Source organism: Stomoxys calcitrans, chromosome 3, assembly GCF_963082655.1.
Source record: "Stomoxys calcitrans chromosome 3, idStoCalc2.1, whole genome shotgun sequence".
Classification (NCBI taxonomy): domain Eukaryota; kingdom Metazoa; phylum Arthropoda; class Insecta; order Diptera; family Muscidae; genus Stomoxys; species Stomoxys calcitrans.
Window position 1 is genome coordinate 37,591,629 of NC_081554.1, and position 26,817 is coordinate 37,618,445.

General features: G+C 37.6%; 2 protein-coding genes across 3 annotated transcripts in view; one reads left to right on the plus strand and one right to left on the minus strand.

The window, feature by feature from the left end:
• The window catches only part of LOC106082297 (cytochrome b5-related protein), a 49,701-nt gene that overhangs the window by 18,084 nt on the left and 4,800 nt on the right, over positions 1 to 26,817 (plus strand). Inside the window, exons 2-3 of one of the 2 annotated variants that reach the window (XM_013244730.2) lie at positions 24,275 to 24,443; positions 24,503 to 24,630. In XM_013244730.2, the coding sequence (XP_013100184.1) occupies positions 24,356 to 24,443; positions 24,503 to 24,630 (216 nt within the window). In that variant the 5' untranslated portion in view covers positions 24,275 to 24,355. Of the gene's footprint in view, positions 1 to 24,274; positions 24,444 to 24,502; positions 24,834 to 26,817 lie in introns of both variants that reach the window. The other variant, XM_013244729.2, reaches the window with a different exon arrangement.
• On the minus strand, positions 2,197 to 8,379 carry LOC106082296 (cytochrome b5-related protein). The gene is made up of 4 exons (XM_013244728.2): positions 8,060 to 8,379; positions 7,674 to 8,004; positions 2,915 to 3,297; positions 2,197 to 2,858 (listed from the first exon to the last, which is right to left on the minus strand). Exons 1-4 carry the CDS (start codon positions 8,164 to 8,166, stop codon positions 2,333 to 2,335), a joined length of 1,347 nt encoding a protein of 448 aa, XP_013100182.2. The 5' UTR covers positions 8,167 to 8,379; the 3' UTR covers positions 2,197 to 2,332.

Sequence of the window (26,817 nt, forward strand, 5' to 3'; positions counted from 1 at the left end):
TTCCAAACTAAAAAAAAAAATTTTAAATAATTTTAATGCAATTTTTTCTAAAGAATTTTCCAATAAAATTTTTATAAAAACAAATTTGTAAAAAAAAAATTTCGAAACATAATATTTCAAGGACACTTTTTAAGACAGTATTTCAAAAACAATTTTAAAGACAAAATTTAGTTTATATTTTTCTAAGACACCACGAGGCGCCCGGACAATAGGATCTCGCTAACATCTCAGCTCTAACCATTCCAAATTTCAAGCTGATATCTCTACACGTCTCACACGGCAGTGGTAAACGCAAAATGTGAATACAGGACAAAGACTAAGTGTCAGAAATTGGAAAAAGAACACCAAAGATTGAACGGATAGGAAATCCATTCTAAGTTAGGCTAATGGACTAAACGATCTGTAACACCCAACTAGGTATATATGCAAAATTTTGTATTCAATTAGATTTAAAATCTTATAGATTGGCATAACAATATAATTAAAAATAACATTAAACCTTAGGAAAATCAAAGAACTAGCGAATTAAATTATCGCCTAAATTATTATTTTAGTATGATAGAGATAGAGAGAGAAAAGACCCCTGTATGAAGGCTGGCCCCAAGTCATCACTTTTGTCAACTATATATGTGATATTGTCATCAAATTGTCTACAATCTTGCCTACTTTGTTTTTATTGACAGGTGACAAATTATAATTTATTTTATTTTATTCTTTAATCGTTTTCTTATTAGTGATATAAGTTGACCCATATCTTCTTATATAAAAAAATCAATTTGTGTTTGTTTGTTTGTGTGTTCCTTATAGACTCAGAAACGACTGAACCGATTTTCTTGAAATTTTCACTGATGGTGCATAATGATCCCGTGGTGTAAATAGGGTACTACATTTTTTGATATCTGAAGGGGGAGCGGACCCTCCAATCCGCCGCCCATCCCCGAGAACATACCCCAAAAAAGACAAATTTTTCTGACCGTCGCATTATAGGGCTCAAATAAATGTATTTGGGAGTAGAATACGAATTTGATATCCAAATGTAGGACCATGTATTTTAGGCACCACCCCTTCCCCAAAACACCCCCCAAAGGGTAAAAATTTTTCAACCATGCCAATATGTGGCTCAAATGAAAGGTATTTGAGATCGGAAAACGAATTTGATAACCAATCTTGGGGCCATGTTTTTGGGGGACGGCTCATCCTGTAAACTCCCCTCAAGACCAATTGGAATATGGGGTTTAAAAAAATAGTATTTGAGAGAAGAGCACGATGCTGATATTTTTTCAGGGCCAAGTGTCTGGGGGACCACCTCACCCCCGAAAATACCACAAAATCAGACATCATGAAATATCGGGCTGAAATGAAGTATTCTAAGAATGGAATACACCTTACATCCAAACTTATATTTGTAGACCAATAAATATGGGATTCAGATAAAGGCACTTATATTGTTAAACTGTTTGTCAAGCAATATACTATTTTCATGGCATATAAAAGCTCTTTAATTGTCAAAAATAAATATTCCAAGGAAAATTTTGTTCCATATAAAATAAAAGAAGGCGCAGCGAAGCGGGCCCGGTCCAGCTAGTGTAAGTATATAACTTGATTGTATTAAAAATTCTAGAAGCCAATTTAAACTTCTTGTTTGACTTAATAGACACAGCAGAAAAAGACAATTCTTAGTAATAATGCTGAACGCCAGCGACATCACGTATTTGTACACAGCAATTTATGACGGATCATATGGCAGATATCCAAAGATTTCCTTTTTATAAAGTAAAGTAAATATAAGTTTAAACTAATTTTAATGCTTTATTCAGCTAGTTTTCATATTGAGTGAATAGTTCGAAAATTACGGACTAAATTATTAAAAATGTCTATATAATGTCCCTACTGACATACTATTGACAACGGCCCATATATCCCGCAATATCTCTATATGTTTCCTATTGACTTCTGAATGACAAGCTCATATAAAATGTCTATGGCAAAAAGCATGGGCTTGCGTAGAATTTGTCAGAAGTTCTGGTGACAAAGTCAAAAGCAAGTCAGTATAGATTTAATATTGACTTTTCCTACAGGGACGCCACTGTCTTTTTATATGTGAGTGAATAAACCGCACACCAATCAATTGCACCGTACCCACTTCATTGATAACGCTTGCTCACATATGAAACAATTATCTTGAAGATTGTATCGTTAGTTGTGCTGCAAAAAGCTTTTATTTCAATTTAATCACCATGACGAAGTAAAAAAAACACAAAAAATAACTTAGTAGTACAAACTGACCTTAACGACTAGAACCAAAATTTACACTTAATGTTCTACGAGGTTCCTATTTATCATAATTTTTGGTATTTCTTTGGTCTGGTGGTATGTTATTCACTTGGGTCCTTAACAATTGTTTACTTTGCCCAATGATATGGTCCCAAAAGGTTATCTCTCTAAGTTCTCCGCGGAACTCGTTAAGGGTTTCCAAAAATATCGATTGCAATTGTGGCAATATTCCATGGTCCAGAGTGGGGAATAAATGGTGCAGGGCATGATCTCCAAAGTGTGTTAGGTTCATGAAATGAGACTTTTTGATGTCGCCACGGTCGATAATGGTGTCCAATTGATAGAGTCCCCAATCGCGATCTTCTCGCAAGGCATCACCATCATGGCATATATCCGGTGTATGGTGAGAAGCATTTAAACCAATAAGACCGAAAATGAAACTTGAAGTTCCTATAATACGAGCCCATTTGATCAGAGCATCTACGGGAGTAGTGGGTGAAACGGCCATCATTGCAAGTGGTAAAGTCAATCCAATTGCATCGTGCCAATACAACTCATTCTTGGCAAATAGTGAGCGTAAGGTTCTGTAGAGGAAAACAAGTCAACATTTATAGCATGAGTATATCTTAATCTACATTACCTTTGAATCAGGTGTAATGGAAAAATGCCCGCATAGATCAGCGGCTGTACTAGTAGCGATATGTAACGTCTAGCTTTCGAAGCAATATACTTGTTGGGCACCCAGCATAGGAATGGTTCAAACATTGACATTTCCAAGTCATGTAATGAATTCGTATAGATATGATGGGAGATAGCATGAGATATGCGCCAATCGTTAAAATTCATTAGTGTCAAGTTGAAGGTGTACATTTGCCAATTGTCACGCTGATGGAAGTAATTATGGGCAGCAATGCTCAACCAAGCCAGAGATAGAGCGGCAGATAATTCAAAAATTATATTGTTATGTCTGGCCGTCATTAGCGTAAATAACGCTGTAGCACAAAGAAGGCCCATGTGATAGAGCTAAAAGAGTATTATGTGAGTATCTTAGGTTTTTTAATGTTATGTTTAATGTTAATGTTTTTTATACCCTCTATTAAAGAGGGAGGGTGGGGAAGTAGGGGTTGACTGAATTCTTCATTCCGCTTGTGATTCCATCGAAATTTATCTAAGACTAAGACTTCGAGTACAGACGTTGAAGCCCCTAATTATAGCGTACAACACTATTGTAGAACATACCTATCTTCCGACTGCTTCGAGAATCGCAGCTAGCAAATAGTTTACAACAGTAAAGTAAGCTAGGACCCAAGATAAATTTAAAAAGGTAGGAGAAGTTGCCCAGCAACAAAGAATTGAGTGCACTGTCTGTCAAAATCAGTAGACCCTATTTTTCGTTGTTTGTGTGTGTTATGGATCTTACCCTCCAGTATGTTTGGAGTAAATTCACCCCTATTAACACAAAGTACTGGTCATATCACCAGTCACAGAATAAAGTCTGTATGTTGCGGACAGTTCGTCTTTTTGATGCTGTTCTTTTTGTACACCATTGTATAAAGAAAACAACGTTGCTCTGGGAGTTTTTTTCTGCTTAAACCGTTACTCGTGCGCAGAACAGGCCATGTTTCATTTCTATCCTCTGCAGTTTGAGAAATTTTTTAGTCTTGGTTTTAATTTCAAACGAAACAGGTAAATACGCAAAAAGTTGCTAAATGTTAATTTTGTAATTTGCTAATGTAAATAATATTAGTTAAATGCTAAAAAAAGTTTTAAATATTTTTTACTATTTTTTAGAAACAATTAACCGTTGATAGATGAAAGAGGCCAGAGAAACAACTTACAAATACGATTTTTTTTAATGAAAATACGATATTTAACAAGTAAAAGCGTGCTAAGTTCGGCCGGACCGAATCTTACATTCCCTTCACCTCTCATTTGTCGAGTTCTTTTCTCGATATCCCTTTTTAGGCAAACAAAGGATAAAAGAAAAGAATTGTTATGCTATTGGAGATATATCATGTTATAGTCCTATTTGGACCATAAACGAATTAATTTTTGGAAAAGTAGTAAAAGTCATTGGGTAAAATTTCAGCCAATTCGAATAAGAATTGCGCTCTTTAGGGGATCAAGAAGTAAAATAAGGAGATCGTTTTAAATGGGAGCTGTATCAGGCTAAAAACCGCTTCAGACCATATTTGGCACGTATGTTGAAGATCATGGGAGAAGCTGTTGTACATTATTTCAGCCAAATCGGATAATAATTGCGACTTCTAGAGGCTCAAGAATTCAAGATCCCAGATCGGTTTATATGGCAGCTACATCAGGTTATGAACTGAATTGAGCCATAATTGGCACAGTTATTGAAAGTCATTATATTTAAAACACGTCATTCTAAATTTTAGCCAAATCGGATAAGAATTGTGCTCTCTAGTGGCTCAAGAAGTCAGGATTTAAGATGGGTTTCTATGGCAGCTATATCAGGTTATGGAACGATTTGAACGGAACACGTCGTGCAAAATTTCAGCCAAATCGGATAGGAATTGCGCCCTCTAGGGGCTCAAGAAATCAAGACCCCAGCTCGGTTTATGTGACAACTATATAGGGTTATGAACCGATTTCAACCATGCTTGGCAAAGTTGCTGGAAGTCATAACAAAGCACCTTGTGCAAAATTTTAGCCAAATCAGATAAGAATTACGCCCCAGTGGCTCAAGAAGTCAAGACTCATGATCGGTTTATATGGCAGTTATATCAGTTTGTGGGCCGATTTGGGGGGCCATACTTAGCACAGTTGTTGAAAATTAATTATATTATATTGTACCCTCTAGTGGCTCAAGAAGTCAAGATCCAAGATTGGAGTGATATCGAATACACCCTATTCACCTAAAGATTTTTCATTTGAGTCCTATATTGTCCGGATCGACCCACATGTCCGTTTGTTGGTTCTATTTGAGTGGCCGGCTTGACTTGATTCCAAACTTTAATTTATTAGATCTCAGTTTGCGGGTTTTTGGGGGTGGAGTGCTTGCCCCAGTCAATTAGCTCTACATTTTTATATCAAACTACCAAACCGGGCCCGCTCAGCAGCGCCTTCTTAAGTCCTGTTTTGGTAGATCCACATTCACACCGTATGAGGATATCGAATTAGTGCCATTGAATCGCAGAGGTAATGAAGTCCGCCAATGATGTAAAGACGGTGGGATCAAATCCTGACGAGAACATTGGGAACATTTTAAGTGTTGGTTCTATATGGTAAATGCAAGGATGTCATGTATTGTAAAAACTTAGCCACATAGAGATGTCGTACTGTGGGGACTTGAAGCGGGCAGCACTCATTGAAAAGTGGGAAGTTTGCCCTGTTCTTTAATGAAATTTTCATGGGCAAAATTTTGCTCTACTCTCTTATACCATTCTTTGGATTCCTATATTGCAGTGGGTAAATATTTGCAGTTTGGGGTGTATTTTGGGAGTGAGGTGACCACCTATACATTTGGCCCTTGAAGTAAATATAAGCTCCGTGCTATACTCTCAAATACTTTTTATATGAGCCTCATATTACCATAGTCGGAAAATAAGTCCTGTTTCATTTGAGCCCTATATTGTCGTGATTGTTCTATATATCCATCTGACGGGGCGTGCTCTTTGGAGGTAGGATGGTACCATAGACATTTCACATATATATGGATGTCAAATTCATGTTCTACTCCCAAATAACTTTCATTTAAGCCCAAAATTGCCATAGTCCATAAATATGTACATTGGAGGGCTTTTTGGGGCAGGCACTACGCCGCCACTGTGCCCTAAAAATTGAAATAAGATCAGTTAAGGAGTGCTTTGGAGCTTACCCACAAACAATTGGTCCCGCAATTGGATTCCTTTTCTACTCTTAAATACCTTTTATATGAGTCTCATATTGTTATGATGAGTCAAATAACCCATCTGTGGTGTTTTGAGGAGGTTAAGCGCCACCTAGATACTTTAACACTAATATTAATATAATTTTCCTAATCTACTACCAAATCGCTTTCATTTAAGTCCCATATAGCCATGTTCGGCTAAAATGTCCATTTGGGTGGTTTACAATCATTTTAATTTTTTTCCATACTCCCGAATACCTCTCATTTGAGTTCCATATTGACATGAACATTGAATGCCAAATTCGTAATATACTCCCGAATAGTTTTCATTTAAGCCCCATATTGATATGAAGGTTCAATTTCTCTGCTTGGATGAGTTTTGGGGTAAGGGAGATTTCCTGGGTACTTGGACCCAATTTTAACATCAAATTCGTATTCTACTCGTCAGTGCCTTTCACTTGATACCCATTTTGTCACGATCGGTCTACTTTTGATTTGGGGTGGTGTTTTTGGGATGTATATATCCTATGTTTCTTTGCAGACCAACCTACACAAATCAGTCAAAATTTTAAGGTAATCGTTTTTGCCGTTTTTGAGTCCATAGGGAACAAACAAACACAAATTTGGTTGCACCCAAAATTTGCTTTAATCCGCACACCCATTCAAGAGAACTGCCGTTTTTGACATTTGAATAAGGGAAGGACGCAATTTGTACCCGATTTATATACAATTTCGTCCGATAACTTCTGTTTTGATTTCCATTAACCCATCTAAGTAAGGTTCGCAGTGGTCCATAATCGTACATAAGTCCCACATAAAAAGGTCTGACGATTTCACCTGTTGTACAAATATGGACAGATATGTTCCATTTCGAAACCACAACGGCCTTTGTACAACAATAAGGAGTATCTGTGGATATCTTTAATTGTTCAACACCTATTGATTTCGACAAATAAACGGGCGGACTGGTAGATCGCCTTAGGTTAGATTGAAAAGAGGGTGCGGATATTAATCCCACGCCACTATGGGCATGCACCTAAGCCGGTAATTAACTTGTTGCGCGCTCCAAATACTAAAATGTAACCTCGAAAAAGAAAATCTTACTTAGGAATTCCGTGCTGCTTACAAAATCCTTAATCGTTTTCCGTACCACGCCCCTAAGTTGATTCATGTCTGGTATTGTGTCCCTAACTAAGTACCGGCGTCTGTTGGCCACGAAAGCCGAGCAATGACATAAGAAATGCTCCAGCGTCTCCTCATTTTCCCCACATGGCCTACACTTGCCGCACTAATTTTGCATAAGTGAGCTAGCAGATCGCCATAGTATGTCAAAAATATAATGTCATAGATCAATGTTTTGAAGTGGTACAAACGGAATGACTAGTTACCCCACATTCTATGATGGGTGGGTATCAAAATCCACATGGACCTTTAGTTGTGACTTCTTTTTAAATACATTTAGTTTGAGTTTAAAAATATAAATTGTACAAATTAGATTCGACCAGCCGAATATAACGCGGCGCTGTTACTTGTTTTTGGTACTCACAAAGCTTCTTCTCTTCGGCGAATAATCCAAATGTTTCAATTGCTCCGCTACACGTTTCTTCAGAGTACGATAAAATCCATTCTCCTTCAATGTTAAAGTGTAATTACGTGGTTTTGCAGCTTTGCGCACAAAATATTTATCTAATATTGATTGAGGTACACCTTTAATGTGGTGTGTCTCAAAGGGTTCGGTGATGTCGGTACCTTTGGTCCGCTCTAACCAAAATGAGCCACCAGGATGTTTAGCCACAAAATCCGTCAAATCATATAAATTGTCATATATACGCCAGAGACCTTCGGCCTCATCGTCGAGTTGTTTTCCCTTTAGCCAGCTGATTAAAATAAAATGTGTTTAAAACTTGAAATTTTAAGTATACTAATTTTTACCTCCGATTGGTGACAATTGGCTTACGGCGATATGTTGGAAATTTTCGAGATATTGTTGACTTTTTCCAATCATCATTTTCCACTCTTGCAGCTCCATTTGTTGTCATTTTAGTTTGAAATAAATGTATAACTTTAAATATTGACCTTTGAGTTTGTTAAATCCCGATAAAGCAAAACATGCAAACAGTTGCCTGTACTCAATAATTTGAGGTCATTTAAAAAAAACACGACATATATGATCGTTAGCTGTGGCTTTTGCAATAGTCCGCTCAGCTGTGTTTCTTGTTTGTTTACACTTCGGGCACTGTTTTTAGCTTAACCCGAGCGTAAGAAGTGTTTGCTGCAGACAGCAGCGATTAAAAAACCGCTGACAGCGCCGTTGACAATACTCTCGAAGATAAGTATTTATGAATGTATGTATGCACATTTCCGAGTTTAAGGGGCATGTGATTATTTTAGGAGTATGAATGAATAAAACTAAAGTTCGTTATTAGCTTGTCGTAAAAATACCCTACAGTTGTTACCTTAAAAATATTTAATTACTAATCAAGTTTTGTGCGTTGAAGTTATTAAAGTTTTAACAAGTAAGAGCGTGCTAAGTTCGGCCGTGCCGAATCTTATATACCCTCCACCATGGATCGCATTTGTCGAGTTCTAAGCGCAGTATCTCTTTTGAGGCAAACAAAGAATAATGAATAAGAACTGTTATGCTATTGGAGCTATATCGAGTTATATTCCGAATCGGACCATAAATTAGTTGAATGCTGAACATTGTGGAAGTCATTGTGTAATATTGCGCCTTGTAGGGGCTCTAGAAGCAACATCGGGACATTGGTTTATATGGGAGCTGTATCAGGCTATAGATCGATTCAGACCATATTGGACTCGTATGTTGAATATCATGGGAGAAGCCGTTGTTCAAAATTTCTAGTGGCTCTAGAAGTCAAGATCCCAGATCGGTTTATATGCCAGCTATATCAGGTTATGTACCGATTTGGGCAATACTTAGCACAGTTGTTGGAAGTCATAACACAACACCTCATGCGGCACAAGAATTCAAGTTCCGAGATCGGTTTATATGGCAGCTATACCAGGTTATGTACCGATTTGGACCATACTTCGCACAGTTAATGGAAGTAAAAAAAATACGTCTTGCTAAATTTCAGTCTAATAGGATAAGAATAGAGGTTTATATGACAGCTACATCAGGTTATGAACCGATGTAAACCATACTTAGCACAGGAAGTGATATCAAAACATCAGATGCAAAATTTCAGTCAAATTGGACGAAAATTGCGCCCTCTAGAAGCTTAAGAAGTCAAGACCCAAGATCGGTTTATATGGCAGCTATATCAAAACATGGACCGATTTGAACCATATTAAGCGTAGTTGTTGGAAGTGATACCAAAACACCACGTGCAATTTCAGTCATATCGGACGAGAATTGCGCCCTTTAGAGGCTTAAGAAGTCAAGACCCAAGATCAGTTTATATGGCAGCTATATCAAAACATGGACCGATTTGGCCCATTTACAATCGCAACCGACCTACACTAATAAAAAGTATTTGTGCAAAATTTCAAGCGGCTAGCTTAACTCCTTCGAAAGTTAGCTTGCTTTCGACAGACAGAATAATACTCTTTATGGGGTCTCGGACGCATATTTCGAAGTGTTACAAACAGAATGACGAAATTAGTATACCCCCATCCTATGGTGGAGGGTATAAAAATAAATGAAGATGGACATACGAGTATCTATAAAAAACTCCTAAATTACTATTTTTTCTTGATAGAGCGATTTTGCGAATGATTTTAAGACAAGGCAACAATAATTCAAATAATTTATCTTATCTTGAAGTGACACAAACTTTTAGTTAAAATTTCCACTGATGGCTGAATCTCATTTTGCATCTCAATTTAAACTCTTCGACAAATCCAATTTTTGAATTAAAATCTATACTTACTTATATTTTAAAATGTGAAGGCTTTACCGATTATTTAATAAAGGTACAGAGTTGTCCTATTCCCTAAGTAAATTTTAGTTTTGACTGGGCCGAAGTTCAAAAAGCATTTGGAACAAACTCTGTAGTGGGTGTAAAAAGTTCGACACAACTCAGCTAATGCGGTTTGATGTGATTTTGACATTATACACGCACTTAACCAATCTAATAAACATAGGTTCATGCATTTATGTACAGTGGGCGAAAAAAATATAGGTTCATGCGAAAACATAAAGGAAAATGAATTCATGAAATTAAATTTATTGTTTTTATTATTTTTAGGTGTTTAGTTTCTAACAAAGTCTTAATCTTACATGTTTACGTTTCTCAATAAAAGTAAGTAAAATATTTCGAATTTATGGAGAATGGGTGTTAAATAAATATAGGTTAAGTTAATTTTAGAGATTGGATCTGCAATTTTAATGAACATAGACTAAAAGGAACACATTGTTTCTGATTTGTTGATGATCATTAGATGTGATAGTTGGGAAAATATAAATTCTTACCACTTTTTTTTTTCTTATAAACGCTTAAATACTGAAATTGTTTATGGAAACCCTTTATTAGTGGAAGATAAAGTAAAAATATAAGTTTTTAAAGGTCAAAAGGCTCTCCAATCAGGCGATTGCAAAGAAAATAGGGAGATATTTAAGAATCTCCCTTTAGACAATTTTTAAATTTGGGTTTAGATTATAATACAAGAAAAGTCCTGCACTCAAAAAAATAAAACGTTTGGAAAATTTTTACGACAAACAAAATACTTTTATCACGAAGTTTTGCTTTTATTGTAACCATGTAACGTTTTGTTTCAACATATCAAACGATAGCCATAAATGTAGTTTTTTTGGAACGTAACTAACTTTGTTTATCGTAAACCTTTTAGCAGCTTACTGTACGGTAAAAAGACTTTCCTTTTGCTGTAAAACAAAAACTCTTTAATTGCAAAAGTGTTTCGATAACCGCAAACGATTATTCGTGTACTAGACCAATAATTATTCTTTTGTGTCTCTCCCACTAGAAAGAAAGGGTGAGTATTTGAGCGTGTAGACTAGTGGTTGGCAAAAATATTCACTCTATTGCTCATTACTTTGTACGTACACAAGGAAATAATCCCAAGCTGACCCATAGGCTTCCAAATAATTGCAATTGTGTGCTCGTCATGCACACGTTCTCACACGCAACATTTTTTCCTATTTTGTTGCGACTGAGCAAAGAGTAGACAGTACATTGAGCAGCTCGTACGTAAAGTTTCGATACAAAAACGCTGGTACATCAAATGACAAAAATCATTGGAGCAACACATAAATGGCTGCCGGGTACAAGAAAACGCAACAAGAATTTATAAAGCACATACATACATTTATGGGATAAATGTGCGAAAACAACAACAACAAGACCCCATACAGTACATATATTCTTGATCGTCATGACATTTCAAGTCGATCTAGCCATGTTCGCCCGTCCGTCTGTCTGTCGAAAGCACATAAACTTTCGAAGGAATAAAGCTAGGCGCTTGAGACTTTGCACAAATATTTCTTATTAGTGTAGGTCGTTGGGCATTGCAAATGGGCCATATCGGTCCATGTTTTGATATAGCTGCCATATAAACCAATCTCGGATCTTGACTTCTCGAGCCACTTGACGGCTCAATTTTTATCCGATTGGGCTGAAATTTAGCATGAGGTGTTTTGTTATGACTTTCAATAAGTGTGTCAAGTATGGTTCAGATCGATATATATCCGTTATATAGCTTGCATATAATCCTATCTCGGATCTTGACTTCTAGAGGGAGCAATTATTATCCGATTTGGTTGAAATTTTGCATGAAGTTTTTTTTTTAGGTAGGGTTGCCTTTTAATCATCGGAAATCACTTTATTGTTTTTCAAAATACTCCCCATTCAGATCTATACACATATGCATGCGCGATTTTACCGCAATCGTATGTTTGGAGCATTTTTTCGACCAATCGACACGAGCCTTTTTTTGAGTGATTGACAAATCATGTGGGATCCAACGCGAACAAATTTTTTTGACGGTCATATGTTCATGCAATATTGAATGTATGCTGTTCCCTCTAATGACCAATCTCACGATAGGTCACGTGACGATCTTGCAATATCAGTTGGCGCACAGCATCAATGGTTTTTGGAACAACAACTGATTTTAAAGACCCTCACGAAATTCGTCTTGGAGTGAACTACGAGCTCGGTTAAATTCACCATGCTATCGATAAACACTAGTCCGTGATGGAGCTTCATCGCCAAGAATTTAAATAAGTTCTTCGATGTATTGTTGTTGAGTTAATTCACGTCGAAAGTTGTAAAAACTAATCGAACGAAAATGTTTACGATTTAATTTAATTTTTTGGGCGAGGTGAATTACTGTAAGTTACTGTAAACAACACAAATAGCGCTCGTATGTCAAAACGTTCTGAGAACATAGAACCTCAAAAATGTCAAGCTTTACGATAGAGCTGTCGGTTGGCAGATTGCAGCACAAGGATAAAAGGCAACCCGCATGACTTCCAACAACCGTGTCAAGTATGGTCCACACCGATTCATTACCTAATATAGTTCCTTTATGAACGTATCTCTTGAGCCGCTAGAGGGCGCAATTGTTATCCGATTTGGCTGAAAGTTTGCATGAAGTGTTTTGTTATAACAACTGTACCTAGTTTGGTCTATATCGGTTCATAACCTCTTATAGCTCCCATATAAACCGATCTCCCTATTATACTTCTTGAGCCTATAGAAGACGCAATTCTTATCAGATTTTGTTGAAATTTTGCACAATGATTTCCACTTTGGTCTCCAATTACCAAACCAATTGTGGTCCCAATTGGTTTATTACTTGGTATGGCTTCAAAAGCATAGCAATTCTTATCCAATATCACCTGTTTCCCTATAACGAGATATCGGGCAAAGAATTTGGCAAATCCGATCTATGGTGGAGGGTATACGAGATTTGGCCAGGCCGAGCTGTGCACGCTTTTTTAGGTAAAATACTAATTAATTTAAGGTTTAGTTTATGTAAATAACTAACATGCTTATAAATACAAAATAATAGTAAACAATTTCTTGCATTTTCGTTTTTTTCATTGTATTTTTGGGTGAACCTATATTTTTTTCGGGCATGTGTGTATTTGTATACATTATGTCTGTAGTGTTTTATTGCATATTCCGTTATTTAAAAGCGACCGGCTTTATCTTTAAATGCCATATCATCCACCCATCGATACGGCTACGACGACGCCAATGTCGATCGCTGCGCAGCTGTCTTATTGTTTATGTATTAAGCTACAGATTAATTAATGAATATCAGAAAAGACCCACTGACCAAATATTCAATGTCAAAACATTTGAGGCCTCATGCATTGGGGCCTTTAAATTGGTCATGCTAATGAAGGCGATGATTCCACTATAACACTCAATGTTGGTCGTTTACAAATAAAAAAAGCGCTGAGTTCATCGTGACCAAATCTTGGGTACCTACACGCAAAAAAATAATTCGTTTGATATAAAGGAAATTTTCGCCAAGTAAACTTCTTTTGTAAAAAATTTTGGACTTTGTTTACCATAAAAGTACATGTTTTTGCGATAAATTCTAGTAAGAATTTGTGACATATATAAAGTTGTTTTGCCCTGACAATGCCTCTCATTCCTGATATATAGAGCATGTTATTCGGGGTTTCAACTATTGGGTTGCCCAAAAAGTAATTGCGGATTTTTTAAAAGAAAGTAAATGCATTTTTAATGAAACTTTGAATGAACTTTAATCAAATATAGTTTTTTACACTTTTTTTCTAAAGCAAGCTAAAAGTAACAGCGGATAACTGACAGAAGAAAGAATGCAATTACAGAGTCACAAGCTGTGAAAAAAATTGTCAACGCCGACTATATAAAAAATCCGCAATTACTTTTTGGGCAACCCAATAGTTTTTATTTATAACTTAGTTTAACGACAAAAGTTCAATTTAATGTTGTAACATAATTTAAACTCAATTTGTTAGTAACTTTAAGCTACGTCAAAAATTACACATTCCGAGTTTACCATTCGCACTCGTCTATCCGCTGCTCAATATGCTGACTGCTCTTTGCTCATTCAAAACAAAAAGGGAAAAATGTTGAGTGTGAGAATGTGTCTATACTAGTGACGAGCACACAATTGCAATTATTTGCATGCCTATGGATATGTTTGGCATAATTTTCTTGTGAACGTACAAAGTAATTTACAATAAAGTGAGTATTTCTGCTAACCACTGGTCTATAGGTTCAAATACTCTCCCTTTCCCTCTATTTGGAGAGCAAAAAGAGAATAATTATTGACCTGGTACTTTTGCAATTAAAGAGTTTTTGGTTTTGCAACAAAAGGAAGGTTCTTTTACCGTAGACGAAGCTGCTAAATAAACAAAGTTAATTACTTTCAATAATACTACGATTATGGCTAACGTTTGATATGTTGAAGCGAAATGTTACAATCGAATTTAGGATACAAATTTGTTCAGTACCACACAAATGTCATTTCGTGGTAAAGTGTTATCTCAAGATAAAACAAGTAAAAGCGTGCTAAGTTCAGCCGGCCGAGTTCTTTTCCCGGCATCTCTGTTGTGCTGTTTCAGTCTATAGACCGATGCTGTTTCAGGCTGCAGACCGATTCAGACCATATTTGACACGTATGTTGAAGGTCATAGGAGAAACCGTTGTACAAAATTTCAAAGAAATCGGATAATACTTGCGCCCTCTAGAGGCTCAAGATGTCAAGATCCCAGATCGGTTTATATGACGGCTATATCACGTTATGGACCGATTTCCATCATACTTAGCACAATTGTTGGAAGTCATACCGAAACACGTCATACCAAATTTCAGCCAAATCGGAAAAGAATTGCGCCCTCTAGAGGCTCAAGAAGTCAAGATCGGTTTATATATATTAAAACATGGACCGATATGGCCCATTTACAATCCCAACCGACCTACACTAATAAGATGTATTTGTGCAAAATTTCAAGTGGCTAGCTTTACTCCTTCGAAAGTTAGCGTTCTTTCGACAGACAGACTGACGGACATGGTTCGATCGACTTAAAATGTCGTGTAGATCAAGAATATATGTACCTTATGGGGTCTTAGAAGAATATTTCGAGGAGTTGCAAACAGAATGACGAATTTAGTATACCCCCATCCTATGGTGGAGGGTATATAAATCTACAGCGCCTGTACTAATCATTTCGTTAAATCAATGCAACGCCATGAAAAGGCCTATTATACGGCCCATTTGCGTTTTGGTTTGACACTTAAGTGGACATTGACCACAATTAATAGCAGCCACTTGAAAACCACATGAGAGAGAATCAGAATGATTGTTTTGTTTTGTTCCAATTCGAGCACAACGTTCTGGTACTGTATTAGTTTTGCAAAGATTTGGCGTTTTAGAAAAATGTAGGTATTTCTCAAACTGGTTTTCTAATAGTGCTTTCTTAATTCGTACCTAGAAAAAGTATGAGAATGGCAAAAGTGGCTGCGAACCTGATTAGTGATAATATTGGGCGTGTTTTATAAATGAAGCTATTTGATGGCGAACAATCGCTGCACAATTGATAAAAGCAGAAAAAGCCAAAACTGCACTTACAGGGCGCACTTGCGATTTCGATGAAATTTGCTATGTGGGTTGACCCCAGGAACACGAATCTGAAGTCTTTTCTTCGGACAAAAGCCCCCTTAATGAGAAGTGCTCCAGGCTAGACAATATGTATATCAAACGAAAGGTACTAAGAGTAGATTACAAATGTGCAAAATAAATGTCAAAAATTGGACCCGGGCAGGAGGACCTATGGGACCTTGAAACTTTTGAACTTCTTAATCTAAGCAATATGGGTATCAAAAGAAAGCGATTGCCGTGTAGATTATTAGTTGGTAGGGTAGCTTATAAATGAAAACCAGTAAAAACGTGCTAAGTTCGGCCGAGCCGAATCTTATATACCCTCCACCATGGATCGCATTTGTGGAGCTCTTTTCCTCTACCATGGATCGCATTTGTGGAGCTCTTTTCCTCCACCATGGATCGCATTTGTGGAGCTCTTTTTTTAGGCAAACAAAGGATAAAAGAAAAGAATTGCTATCTTATTGGAACCATATCAAGTTATTGTTCCTTTCGGACCATAATTGAATTGCATATTGGAGACCATAATAGAAGTCATTGCCAAATCTATTAGTAAGAATTGCGCCCTTTAGGGGCTGAAGAAGAGATCGGTTTATATGGGAGCTGTATTAGGCAATAAACCGATTCAGATCATATACATGTTAAAGGTCATGGGAGAAGCCGTTGTACAAAATTTCAGCCAAATTTGATAGTGATTGCGCCCATTAGAGGCTCAAGAAGTCAAGATCCCAGATCAACTTAGTTTGAAGTCACAACAAAACCTCTCATGCAAAATTTTAGCTAAATGGGATAATAAATGCGTACTCTATTGGCTTAAGAAGTCAAGACCGCAGATCGGTTTATATGGCAGGTATACCAGGTTATGGACTGATTTGAACTATACTTAGCACAGCTGTTGAAAGTTATAACAAAACACCTCTTGCAAAATTTCAGCTGAATCGGATAATAATTGCGCCCTCTAGTGGCTCAAGAAATCAAGACCTCAAATCGGTTTATATGGTAACTATATAAGGTTATAGACCGATTTCCACCATGCTTAGCAAGGTTGTTGAAAGTCGTAACAAAACACCTCACGCAAAATTTCAGCCAAATCGGATAAGAATTGCGCCTTCTAGTGGCTCAAGAGTCTAGATCCAAGATCGGTTTATATGGCAGCTATAGCAAAACATGGACCGATATAGCCCATTTACAATCCCAACCGATCTACACTAATAAGAAATATTTGTGCAAAATTTTAAGCGGCTAGCTTTACTCCTTCGAAAGCTATCGTGCTTTCTTCGGACAGACGGACGGACATAGCTAGATCCACTTAAAATGTCATGAAGATCAAGAATATATATACTTTATGGGATCTTAGACGAATATTTTGAGTAGTTACAAACAGAATGACGAAATTAGTATACCCCCATCCTATGGTGGAGGGTATAAAAATGTATGCAATTTTGTGAAAAGGCAAATTGTTTAATTTTGTATAAATTTATTTTAAAGACAAATTTATAAGGGAAGGAATGCTCTAAAGACAAAAATTCGATTAAGTATTCTTTTAAGGCATTTGAAGGAACATTTTAATGACATTTTATGAAGGACCAACTTTAAATATAAGTTTTTGGGGGTAAAATTTAAAATACTTCAGTTTGATATGCTCTTTATGCAAATGCATATATGTCCGTGAACATTCCATTAAGGAACAGGAACTGTATATGCTCTTAATCTATATAGAACATTTTTATATATAAATTTCTGAAATATAAAAAACTATATTATAGTCCTTTTAACGATCGAAGCCTCCTACTGTTTCTAGTTGGATTGTAGAAAATGTAGCATACTTTTAGGATGTGAAAGATAATACAGTTTCGCGTTGATATGGCAACACTAAAAGACCCACATTGCCCAGCTTGACTGCTAGGTGGAGCTTGTGAGTATTGAAATCCGTTATTTTATGCAACGCAGAAGCATACAATTACATATTTATACTCTCCACCATAGGATGGTGGTATACTAGTTTCGTCATTCTGTTTTTAACACATCGAAATATTGATCTGAGACCCAACAAAGTATATATGTATGCATGTCACAATGTCTTAATCGTCTAAGTCGATTCAGCCATATCCATGCCCGTCTGTCGAAAGCCCGCTAACTTTCGAAAGAGTAAACCTAGGCGCTTGAAATTATGCACAAATAGTTCCTATTAGAGCAGGTCGTTTATAAATGTGTTATATCGTTCCATGTTTTGTTAAAAAAGCTGCCTTATACACCGATGTCGGACCTTGACTTCTTGAGCCTCTAGAGGGTTCAATTCTTATCCGATTTGGCTGAATTTTTGTACGAGGTGTTTTGTTATGACTTCCAACGACTATGATAAGTAAGGTCCATCGGTTCATAACCTGATATAGCTACCACATAAACCGATATCTACTCGCACAGAAGACTATTCCGGAAATTGACTTTACCAACTATTATGAGAATTGAAAAATGTTGACCGGAGGGTAATGCTTTTAGGGGTGACGAAATAGATTTGCCAGTGTAAATAAAGAATTTTAAAATGATGAAAAAGGTAAGGTTAGGTTGAAAAGAGGGAGCCGATATTAATCCGCCCCATGCTATTATGGTCACACCTGAGCCACTAATCGGTTTGGTGTGCTCTCTAAATACTAAAAAGTAATCTCGAAAAAAAATCTAAGTTATGAATTCCGCTCTACTTACAAAATTCTTAATTGTTTTCCATAACATGTCCCTTAATTGGTTCATGTCTGTTATTGTATCACCACCTAAGTACCGGTGGCTGTTGGCCGCGAAAGTCAGCTAATGAGATAGGAAATGCTCTAACGTCTAAACATTTTCCCCACATGCCCTAAACATTCTATCACTTGCCGCATCTATTTTGCCCAAGTGAGCTCGTAGTCCTATGTGTCCCGTTATGATACCGATAGCTATACTGATCCCCTTCTTACTTCCTTTCAGCAATAGCCTCGACTTCCGGCTTTTCATCTCCCCATAAGATTTTCTCCGTCCTACCGACCGTTTCGCTGTTCCACAATGTTACATGTGTGTTCGTTGACCACGCCCTTTACTCGGAATGCGTCGACCCGAAAGGCTTTGGGTTAACCAAGTTTATTAACGGTAGTCCTCTTGCTTTCATTGTTAAATCGTCTACTCTTTTATTCGCCCTTTCTCCGCTATGAGCCGTCCCCAAACGATGTGGATTGCGCCATCCTCAGAGAAGGCGTTAATCTCCTTCTTACACTCCAAGACTGTTCGTGACCTTACCGCCCTGGTTGTAATTGCCCTAATGCCTAGTCTATTGTCCGTAAGGATGTTCACATTCGACTACCTCGCGTGAACAGCGCACCACATCACGCATCATTCCGTTATCGCCCGGATCTCTGTCTGCAGGACCATATTATGGTCAGACAGTCGAAAACAGATCTCAGTCCCTGTGTTCTCAATGTAGCCCCCAGGCTCACTCTGTCCTTTAGCTTTCATCAATATGTATAGCATGATCTCCCTGATAGCAATATTAAAATTCCGTCAATCCAATACTGTGTCTCTGGTAGCAGTGTTTCGCACTCGACCTCAAGTGTCATCTCAGGTATTCGACCGGAAACGTCTTCTTATCAATGCGGGTTTCCTATCGTCGTCTCGATTATGCCACTATGACGTGGCCTGCTCCTATTCTCTATCCATCCTCCCATCGCCTTAAGTCTCATAACCGCAGTGGCAGTCTCCCATTTAATCTGTATGTCAATGGGTCGCATATCTAGAAAAGTCTGCAGGTCCCTAGTGGTCATGGTCTTCAACACTCAGCCTATGACAAAACAACATGTTCTTTGAACTTATTGCATCATCCTTCTCCTCTACCGCAGCCCACCAAACTACTGAGGCGTAAGTAAGTATTGGTCTAATCACGCTCTATATTGCCAGTGCAATATCCTCGGATTCAGGTCCCATTTTGAGATTACGGTCCGTCTACATGGTGCCTAACATCAAAATGCTCCTGATTGTGACACTTCCAATTACGTTTCCTTTCCAAGATCACTTTTGACCTTGTCAGATATCGAAATCGTTGCATTGAGGAAATGTTGTGCGTCAAATTAGCCCACCCTTGTCTTTCTCGTGAACAAGCAGATTTCAGTCTTCTCTGAGTTAACATTGAGACCTCTGGGCCCACCACAGTCGTATGTCATCTGCAAGACCCCTCGGTACTTCTGCATAGCTGGTTCAAATCCTTATTTCATAGAAGTATTGTAACATCATCTGCATAGCAGACGGGTTAAAATCCCTTCGCCGTAATAGGTCATTTATGGTCCCCCTATTGCGAGCCTTGCTTCACTTTCTCCCTTATATTTATGTAATGAGACCCACAATTTATCAACCTGTTCCCTAGCATATGGTTTTTCCATATGCTAGGGAACAGGTCCGGTCCGCACATTGTTAAAAGCCCCCTCGATGTCAATGCGAACCGCCAGTGTGTACGTCTTGGCATCGAAGGATTCTTCTATTTTATGCATAACCTCGTGCAGGACAGTCTCCACCGACCTTCCCCTGACATGGGCATGGTGTTTGTATTTGAGCAGTTCGCTGGTTGTCCTCTCTTTACCATGGTATCCATAATACGTTCCATGGTTTTGAATAGAAAGGACGTAAGGCTTATAGGTCTTCGGCTTTAGGCCTTTGGTGTATCATAACTTGCCTTGCCGGGCTTGGGTATAAATACCACCCTTGACTTCTGCCAGGCTTTCGGAGTATATGCAAGTTGTAGGTACGCTGTGAAAATAGTGGCCAGTTGGGGCGCCAGATAGTCGGTTACCTTTTGTAGTAACGTCGGAAATATTTCATCAAGGCTTCATTTACCATAAATTCCGTAATGATAAGCTTTCGATTTACCACATTATTCTAAGATTTCGGAGTCCTCGAGAGTTCCGTCGTATCCTGGGGAAAATGCGTTTTCATCAAAAGCCTCAATATGTCCTCCGTTGTGTCTGCTCTCTATTAATGTTTCCGTTGGGCGTGGCTTTTTGAGAGAAACTTTCACATCTTGGCGGTGTCATTAACGCTACCGACCTCTGGTAATCTTATTGTATTCCTTGAGCCGTGTGAAGTACACACCCCAGTAAACTCCCGCTTTTTTAACGACGTGCTCTGTTGTAAAGTCTGCGGATCTCTTTCCCAACATTGCGAATCTCCCCGGTCATCCAGGGTTTTTCTGAGCTGATAACCTTTCTCGACGAGGACAACTATCTTCGATAGTAATCAGTCGTAATCCTATGTTGACATTGTCTTCAATGTTTTCTATGCTGGAACAATCGGCCGAGTACCAGTGTTAGCATTGAACAATCAAAGTCAAATCGGTAGATCGGGAGTCGGAGCAGAACGCTATGTGCAAAACTTTAGCCAAATCGGACAAAAATTGCGGCTTATAAGGGTTCAAGAAATCAAATCGGGAGATCGGTTTATATGGGAGCTATATGAGGTTATAGACCGATTTGGACCATACTTGGCACGGTTATTGGAAGTCATAACAGAACATTATCTGCAAAATTTTAGCCAAATTAAACAAAAATTGTGGCTTCCCGGGGCTCAAGAAGTCAAATCGGTAGATTGGGAGTCGGAACAGAACGCTATGTGCAAAACTTTAGCCAAATTGGACAAAAATTGCGGTTTATAAGGGTTCAAGAAATCAAATCGGGAGATCGGTTTATATGGGAGCTATATCAGTTTATATACCGAATTGAACCGCTCTTGGCACAGTTCTTGGAAGTTAGAACACAACACTATCTGCAACATTTTAGCCGAATTTGGCAAAAATTGCGTCTACCAAGGGCTCAAGAAGTCAAATCGGTAGATCGGGAGTCAGAACAGAACCCTATGTGCAAAACTTTAGCCAAATTGGACAAAAATTGCGGCTTATAAGGGTTCAAGAAATCAAATAGGGAGATAGGTTTATGTGGGAGCTATATGAGGTTATAGACCGATTTGGACCGTACTTGGCACAGTTCTTGGAAGTTAGAACACAACACTATCTGCAAAATTTTAGCCAAATTTGGCAAAAATTGCGTCTACCAGGGGCTCAAGAAGTCAAATCGGTAGATCGGGAGTCGGAACAGAACGCTATGTGCAAAACTTTAGCCAAATTGGACAAAAATTGCGGTTTATAAGGGTTCAAGAAATCAAATCGGGAGATCGGTTTATATGGGAGCTATATCAGGTTATATACCGATTTGAACCGTTCTTGGAAGTTAGAACACACCACTATTTGCAAAATTTTAGCCAAATTTGGCAAAAATTGCGTCTACCAGGGGCTCAAGAAGTCAAATCGGGAGATCGGTTTATATGGGAACTATATCCAAATCTGAACCGGTATGGCCCATTTGCAGTCCTCAATGACCTACATCAAGAGTAAGTATCTGTGGAAAATTTTAATCGGGTAGCTCTACGCGTTCGACCGCTATCGTGATTTCGACAGACGGAGGGACGGATGGACATGGTTAGATCGACTAAGAATGTGGAAACAACCACGAATATATATTTCGAGGTGCTACAACCGGAATGACTAGATTAGTATACCCCCATCCTATGGTGGTGGGTATAATAATTGGTAGTTCATTTAGTTACGGTGGAGGTTTATCTGGATGACCTCAATCGTTTACTGGAGAATGGGCATCTTGGGAGTAGGTGTATTGTGTTTCCTGTCAAAAATTGTGAACAAAGTCTTTCTATTCTATGTCCACAAAAGTATATTTAACGAAATATAAAACTTAGGGCTCTTTAAAATAACCTTTCTCTAATATGTAATATGGCTCTTAAATAAAAACAAGTAAAAGCCTGGTAAGTTCGGCCGGGCTGAATCTTATTGGGTTGCCCAAAAAGTAATTGCGGATTTTTCATATACAGGGTGGCTGATGAAAGCCGCTACCAAAAAAAAATGTAATAACTTTTTTTCTATTTAATAATAATAATTTAATAATTAATTTAATTAATTAATTAATTAATTTAACTAATAATAATTTAATAATTAATTTAATAATTTAATTTAACATGAATAAAAGAAAAATGTATTCCATACACCGAAAAAAAAATGTAGCAATATTCATCATTGTAGCAATATTCATCAGCCACCCTGTAGTCGGCGTTGACAAATTTTTTCGCAGCTTGTGACTCTGTAATTGCATTCTTTCTTCTGTCAGTTATCAGCTGTTACTTTTAGCTTGCTTTAGAAAAAAAGTGTAAAAAAGTATATTTGATTAAATTCTAAATTCTAAGTTTTATTAAAAATGCATTTACTTTCTTTTAAAAAATCCGCAATTACTTTTTGGGCAACCCAATATATATCCTCCACCATAGATCGCATATGTCGAGTTCTTTTCCCGATATCTCTTTTTAGGCAAACAGTGAATAAAAGAAAAGAATTGCTATAATATTGGAGCTATACAAAGTTATGGTCCGATTCGGCCAATTCGGATAATAATTACGCCCTCTGGAGGCTCACGAAGTCATGACCCCAGATAGGTTTATATGACAGCTACATCAGGTTATGGACCGATTTCAACCATACTCAGCACAGTTATAGGAAGTCAAAATACAATAAAACACCTTATGCTAAATTTCAGCCAAATCGGATAAGAATTGTGCCCTCCAGTGGCTCAAGAAGTCAAGATCCAAGACCGGTTTATATGGCGACTATATCAAAACATGGACCGAAATAGTCCATTTACAATCCCACCCGACCTACACTAATAAGAAGTATTTGTGCAAAATTTCAAGCGGCTAGCTTTACTCCTTCGAAAGTTAGCGTGCTTTCGACAGACAGACGGACGGACGGACAAACGGACGGACAGGGCTAGATCGACTTTAAATGCCATGACGATTAAGAATATATATACTTTATGGGGTCGTAGACGAATACTTCGAGGAGTTACAAACAGAATGACGAAATTAGTATACCCCCATCCTATGGTGGAGGGAATAACAAGGACTACATTGTAGAAAAAACTATGGTTCTAAATTAAAAATCGAGCTTCCAGTTTTTGACGACAACCATTTCTTTTGGTACAATAAAACCCGATTTCCTTGCTTGCTGTTTAAAATGGGAAGCTTTATTTTGATTGTTGTACCAAGATTTCTTTGACGAAAATTACAATAATTTTATTTTTGACAGCCTAAAAAAATTTACCCACTTCTAAGATATAGAGCGCAAATCTTATCCGATGAAATCATAAAATTTACAGTTTGATCTTATTATCCTCTTTTAGTTTCTGTCTACAGAAAACAATGTCACTCACCAGTTAATAAGAATTCTATATTTCGTGTTTTTGGCAATACCAACCTAATGTTCAATGTTTGCATGTATTACCATAATGCTGCGTTTTTAAGAAGATTTCGATCATGTCTTCGACTAACTGTAAGCTGGCATAGACCATCTCATATCAAACACTATCTCCGTGATGAAGACTTGTAAATGTATTTAAATATATACATTAAAAATTTTACTGATAAGCATATTGACCTAAGTGGATTTCAATAATGAGAATTTCTATTTCATTCTTCTATTGAATGCGGGTTTAGTAGCAATTAAGAATTCAAAGCGTCCAGTCTAGTTTAAAAAAGTCGGAAATTTTCAAGACAAACGTTGGTGAATTTTTTTAAATGGTCGTTGAAGAGTGGAAAAAGTCTGGCATTGCCACCAAATTTCCTACCTATCGCAATTCAAAATTGATTACATCTCAAGGGTATTGTAATGATCATATAAAACAATTATTTTTTCGTGTATCAGTTGGATTTGCTTTATTGCAGTTGGTTGGCGGGCAAGTGTGAGGATGACGAAGCTGAGGGCTTATGGCGTATTAATGATGGTATTTACGACTTTACCGATTTCATTCATAAACACCCTGGAGGTTCCTTCTGGTTGCAAGAAACCAAAGGTACGGATATAACTGAAGTCTTTGAAGTCCATCACTTTTCTTCTGTCCCAGCTAAAATGATCGAAAAATATAAAGTGGCAGATGCAGCAAAACCGCGTATTTATACCTTGACCTTGAATGAGAATGGCTTTTATAAAACACTGAAAAGGCGTGTAGTTGACAAATTGAAAAACCTCGATTATGGACCAAAGCAAAAGAGTGATGTAAGTGTTATTTTTGTTTGTCCAAGAAATCGTGGTTCTAAAACCATATACTACGTAGTTTGAATGTAAACATAAGCTTTTACTTGAATGTGCTCTGACAAAACATTTGTCCCATTAGCCGAACTCAGAATAGCGTTCCAAGAGCCTTGATCTTCTGCGCTCCTTCTAAAATTTCTGACACCAAGTTTCGAGATGTCTTTCACCACTTGCTCTTTCTATCGAACTTTTGGTCTTCCAGGTTTGCGTGTACTACAGTGATCGCCTTCAAAAGATTGTTCGCTGAAGCCACTTCATTCACATGACTTAGCCAACGCAACCGTTGTACTCGTATTTTGATACGTATAACTATGCTAACGTCGTCATACAGCTTATTCAGTTTGTGTTTCATACTCTCCGTCAATGCAAACTGATCCATACATTTTACGAAGAACCTTTCTCTAAAACACTTCAAGCACTGCCTCGTCTGCTTTCACAAGTACCTATGCTTCGTAACCATATAACAACGCAGGTAGTATAGCGTGATATTCGTCTGTCGAGAGGTTGCCTTGATTCTAAACTGCTTTCTCAATCCAAAGAAGCATATGTTTGCCAGTATTATTCTTGGCTTTATCTTTGACAAAGAAATCGTCAAGCTGAAACCAACAGGCTTTGATCTTGCTTCTATTTAGAATAGAAAGCAAAATACAAATATGTTTAAAATGTAAGGGTATATGTAGAGTGCTTTCAAAACTGGTGTCATTCGTTTCGGTTGAGGGTATGATAAGAATAGTGTTCCAAGCAGATAAAGTTGTCGACTAACTTAAAGTTGTGGTTCTCAAATTTCTGCATTATTATACCCGCCACCATAGAATGGGAGTATACTAATCTAGTCATTCCATTTTTAACTCCTCGATATATTGATCTGCGACGCCATGAAGTATATATATTCCTGATCTTCTTGACATTCTAGGTCGATTTAGCCATATCTGTCCATCCGACAGTCTGTGGAAGTCACGAAAGCGGTCGAACGCGTTAGGGATTGCAAATGGGGCATATCGGTACATATTTAGATATAGATATAGATATATATTTAGATATGGCTCCCATATAAACCAATCTCCCGATCTGATTTCGTGAGCCCCTGAAAACCGCAATTTTTGTTCGATTTGGCAAAACTTTAGCGTGTAGTGTTTTGTTATGACTTTCAACAACTGTGCCAAGTATAATCTGAATCGGTCTATAAACAGATATAGCCCCCGTATAAACCGATCTCCGGATTTGACTTCTTTAGCGTTTAGAAGCCTCAATTTCCATCCGATTTGGCTGAAATTTGGAACAAAGACTTGAATTATGACTTCCAATATCCATGCCAAGTATGGTCCGAATCAGTCCTTAAACAGATGTAGCCCCTATACAAACCGATCCCTGGATTTGACTTCTTTAGCGTTTAGAAGCCTATTTTTTTCCTTATTTGGCTGAATTTTGGCCTAAAAACCTATCTTATGACATACATCATAAGTGCTAAGTTTTATCCGAATCGGTCAATATGGTGTTATAGACCTAAGTACCGATATCCCGGTATGACTTCTTGAGACGAAAATAATTAAATACAGACTCAGTTAATAAGAGCACATTTTTAGCGGAATCCATGGTGGTGTATACCCAAGGTTCGACCCGACTAAACTTAGCACGCTTTTACTTGTCTTTATATGCTCCGGTGTACAGGCGTTTTGAGAGTTGAGTTATCTCCATTTACTGCCAGTCCCATTTTCATTGATTCTCTTTCGATTCTTTCATAGGCTGCAGTTACTGCTTCCGGTGATCGACCTATGATATGTATTCGGCATAGGCGAGTAGCATTTGTTGTATTGTGAGTAGTGTGCTATATCTAATCACATCTGCATCTAGTACATTCTTCTTCAGCAGGATATTAAAGAGATCACACGATAAACTGTCTCTTTGTTTGAAAACTCGTTTGGTATTGAATGGTTCGGATAGATTCTTT

What these genes read in the sequence shown, in the direction of transcription:
- LOC106082296 (XM_013244728.2), bottom strand. Translation starts at nt 8,166, where the DNA reads ATGACAACAAATGGAGCTGCAAGAGTGGAAAATGATGATTGGAAAAAG. An exon ending in CCAATTGTCACCAATCGGAG is followed by an intron (nt 8,005 to 8,059) that starts GTAAAAATTAGT and finishes TATTTTAATCAG; the next exon opens with CTGGCTAAAGGGAAAACAAC. An exon ending in CCATTACACCTGATTCAAAG is followed by an intron (nt 2,859 to 2,914) that starts GTAATGTAGATT and finishes TTTCCTCTACAG; the next exon opens with AACCTTACGCTCACTATTTG.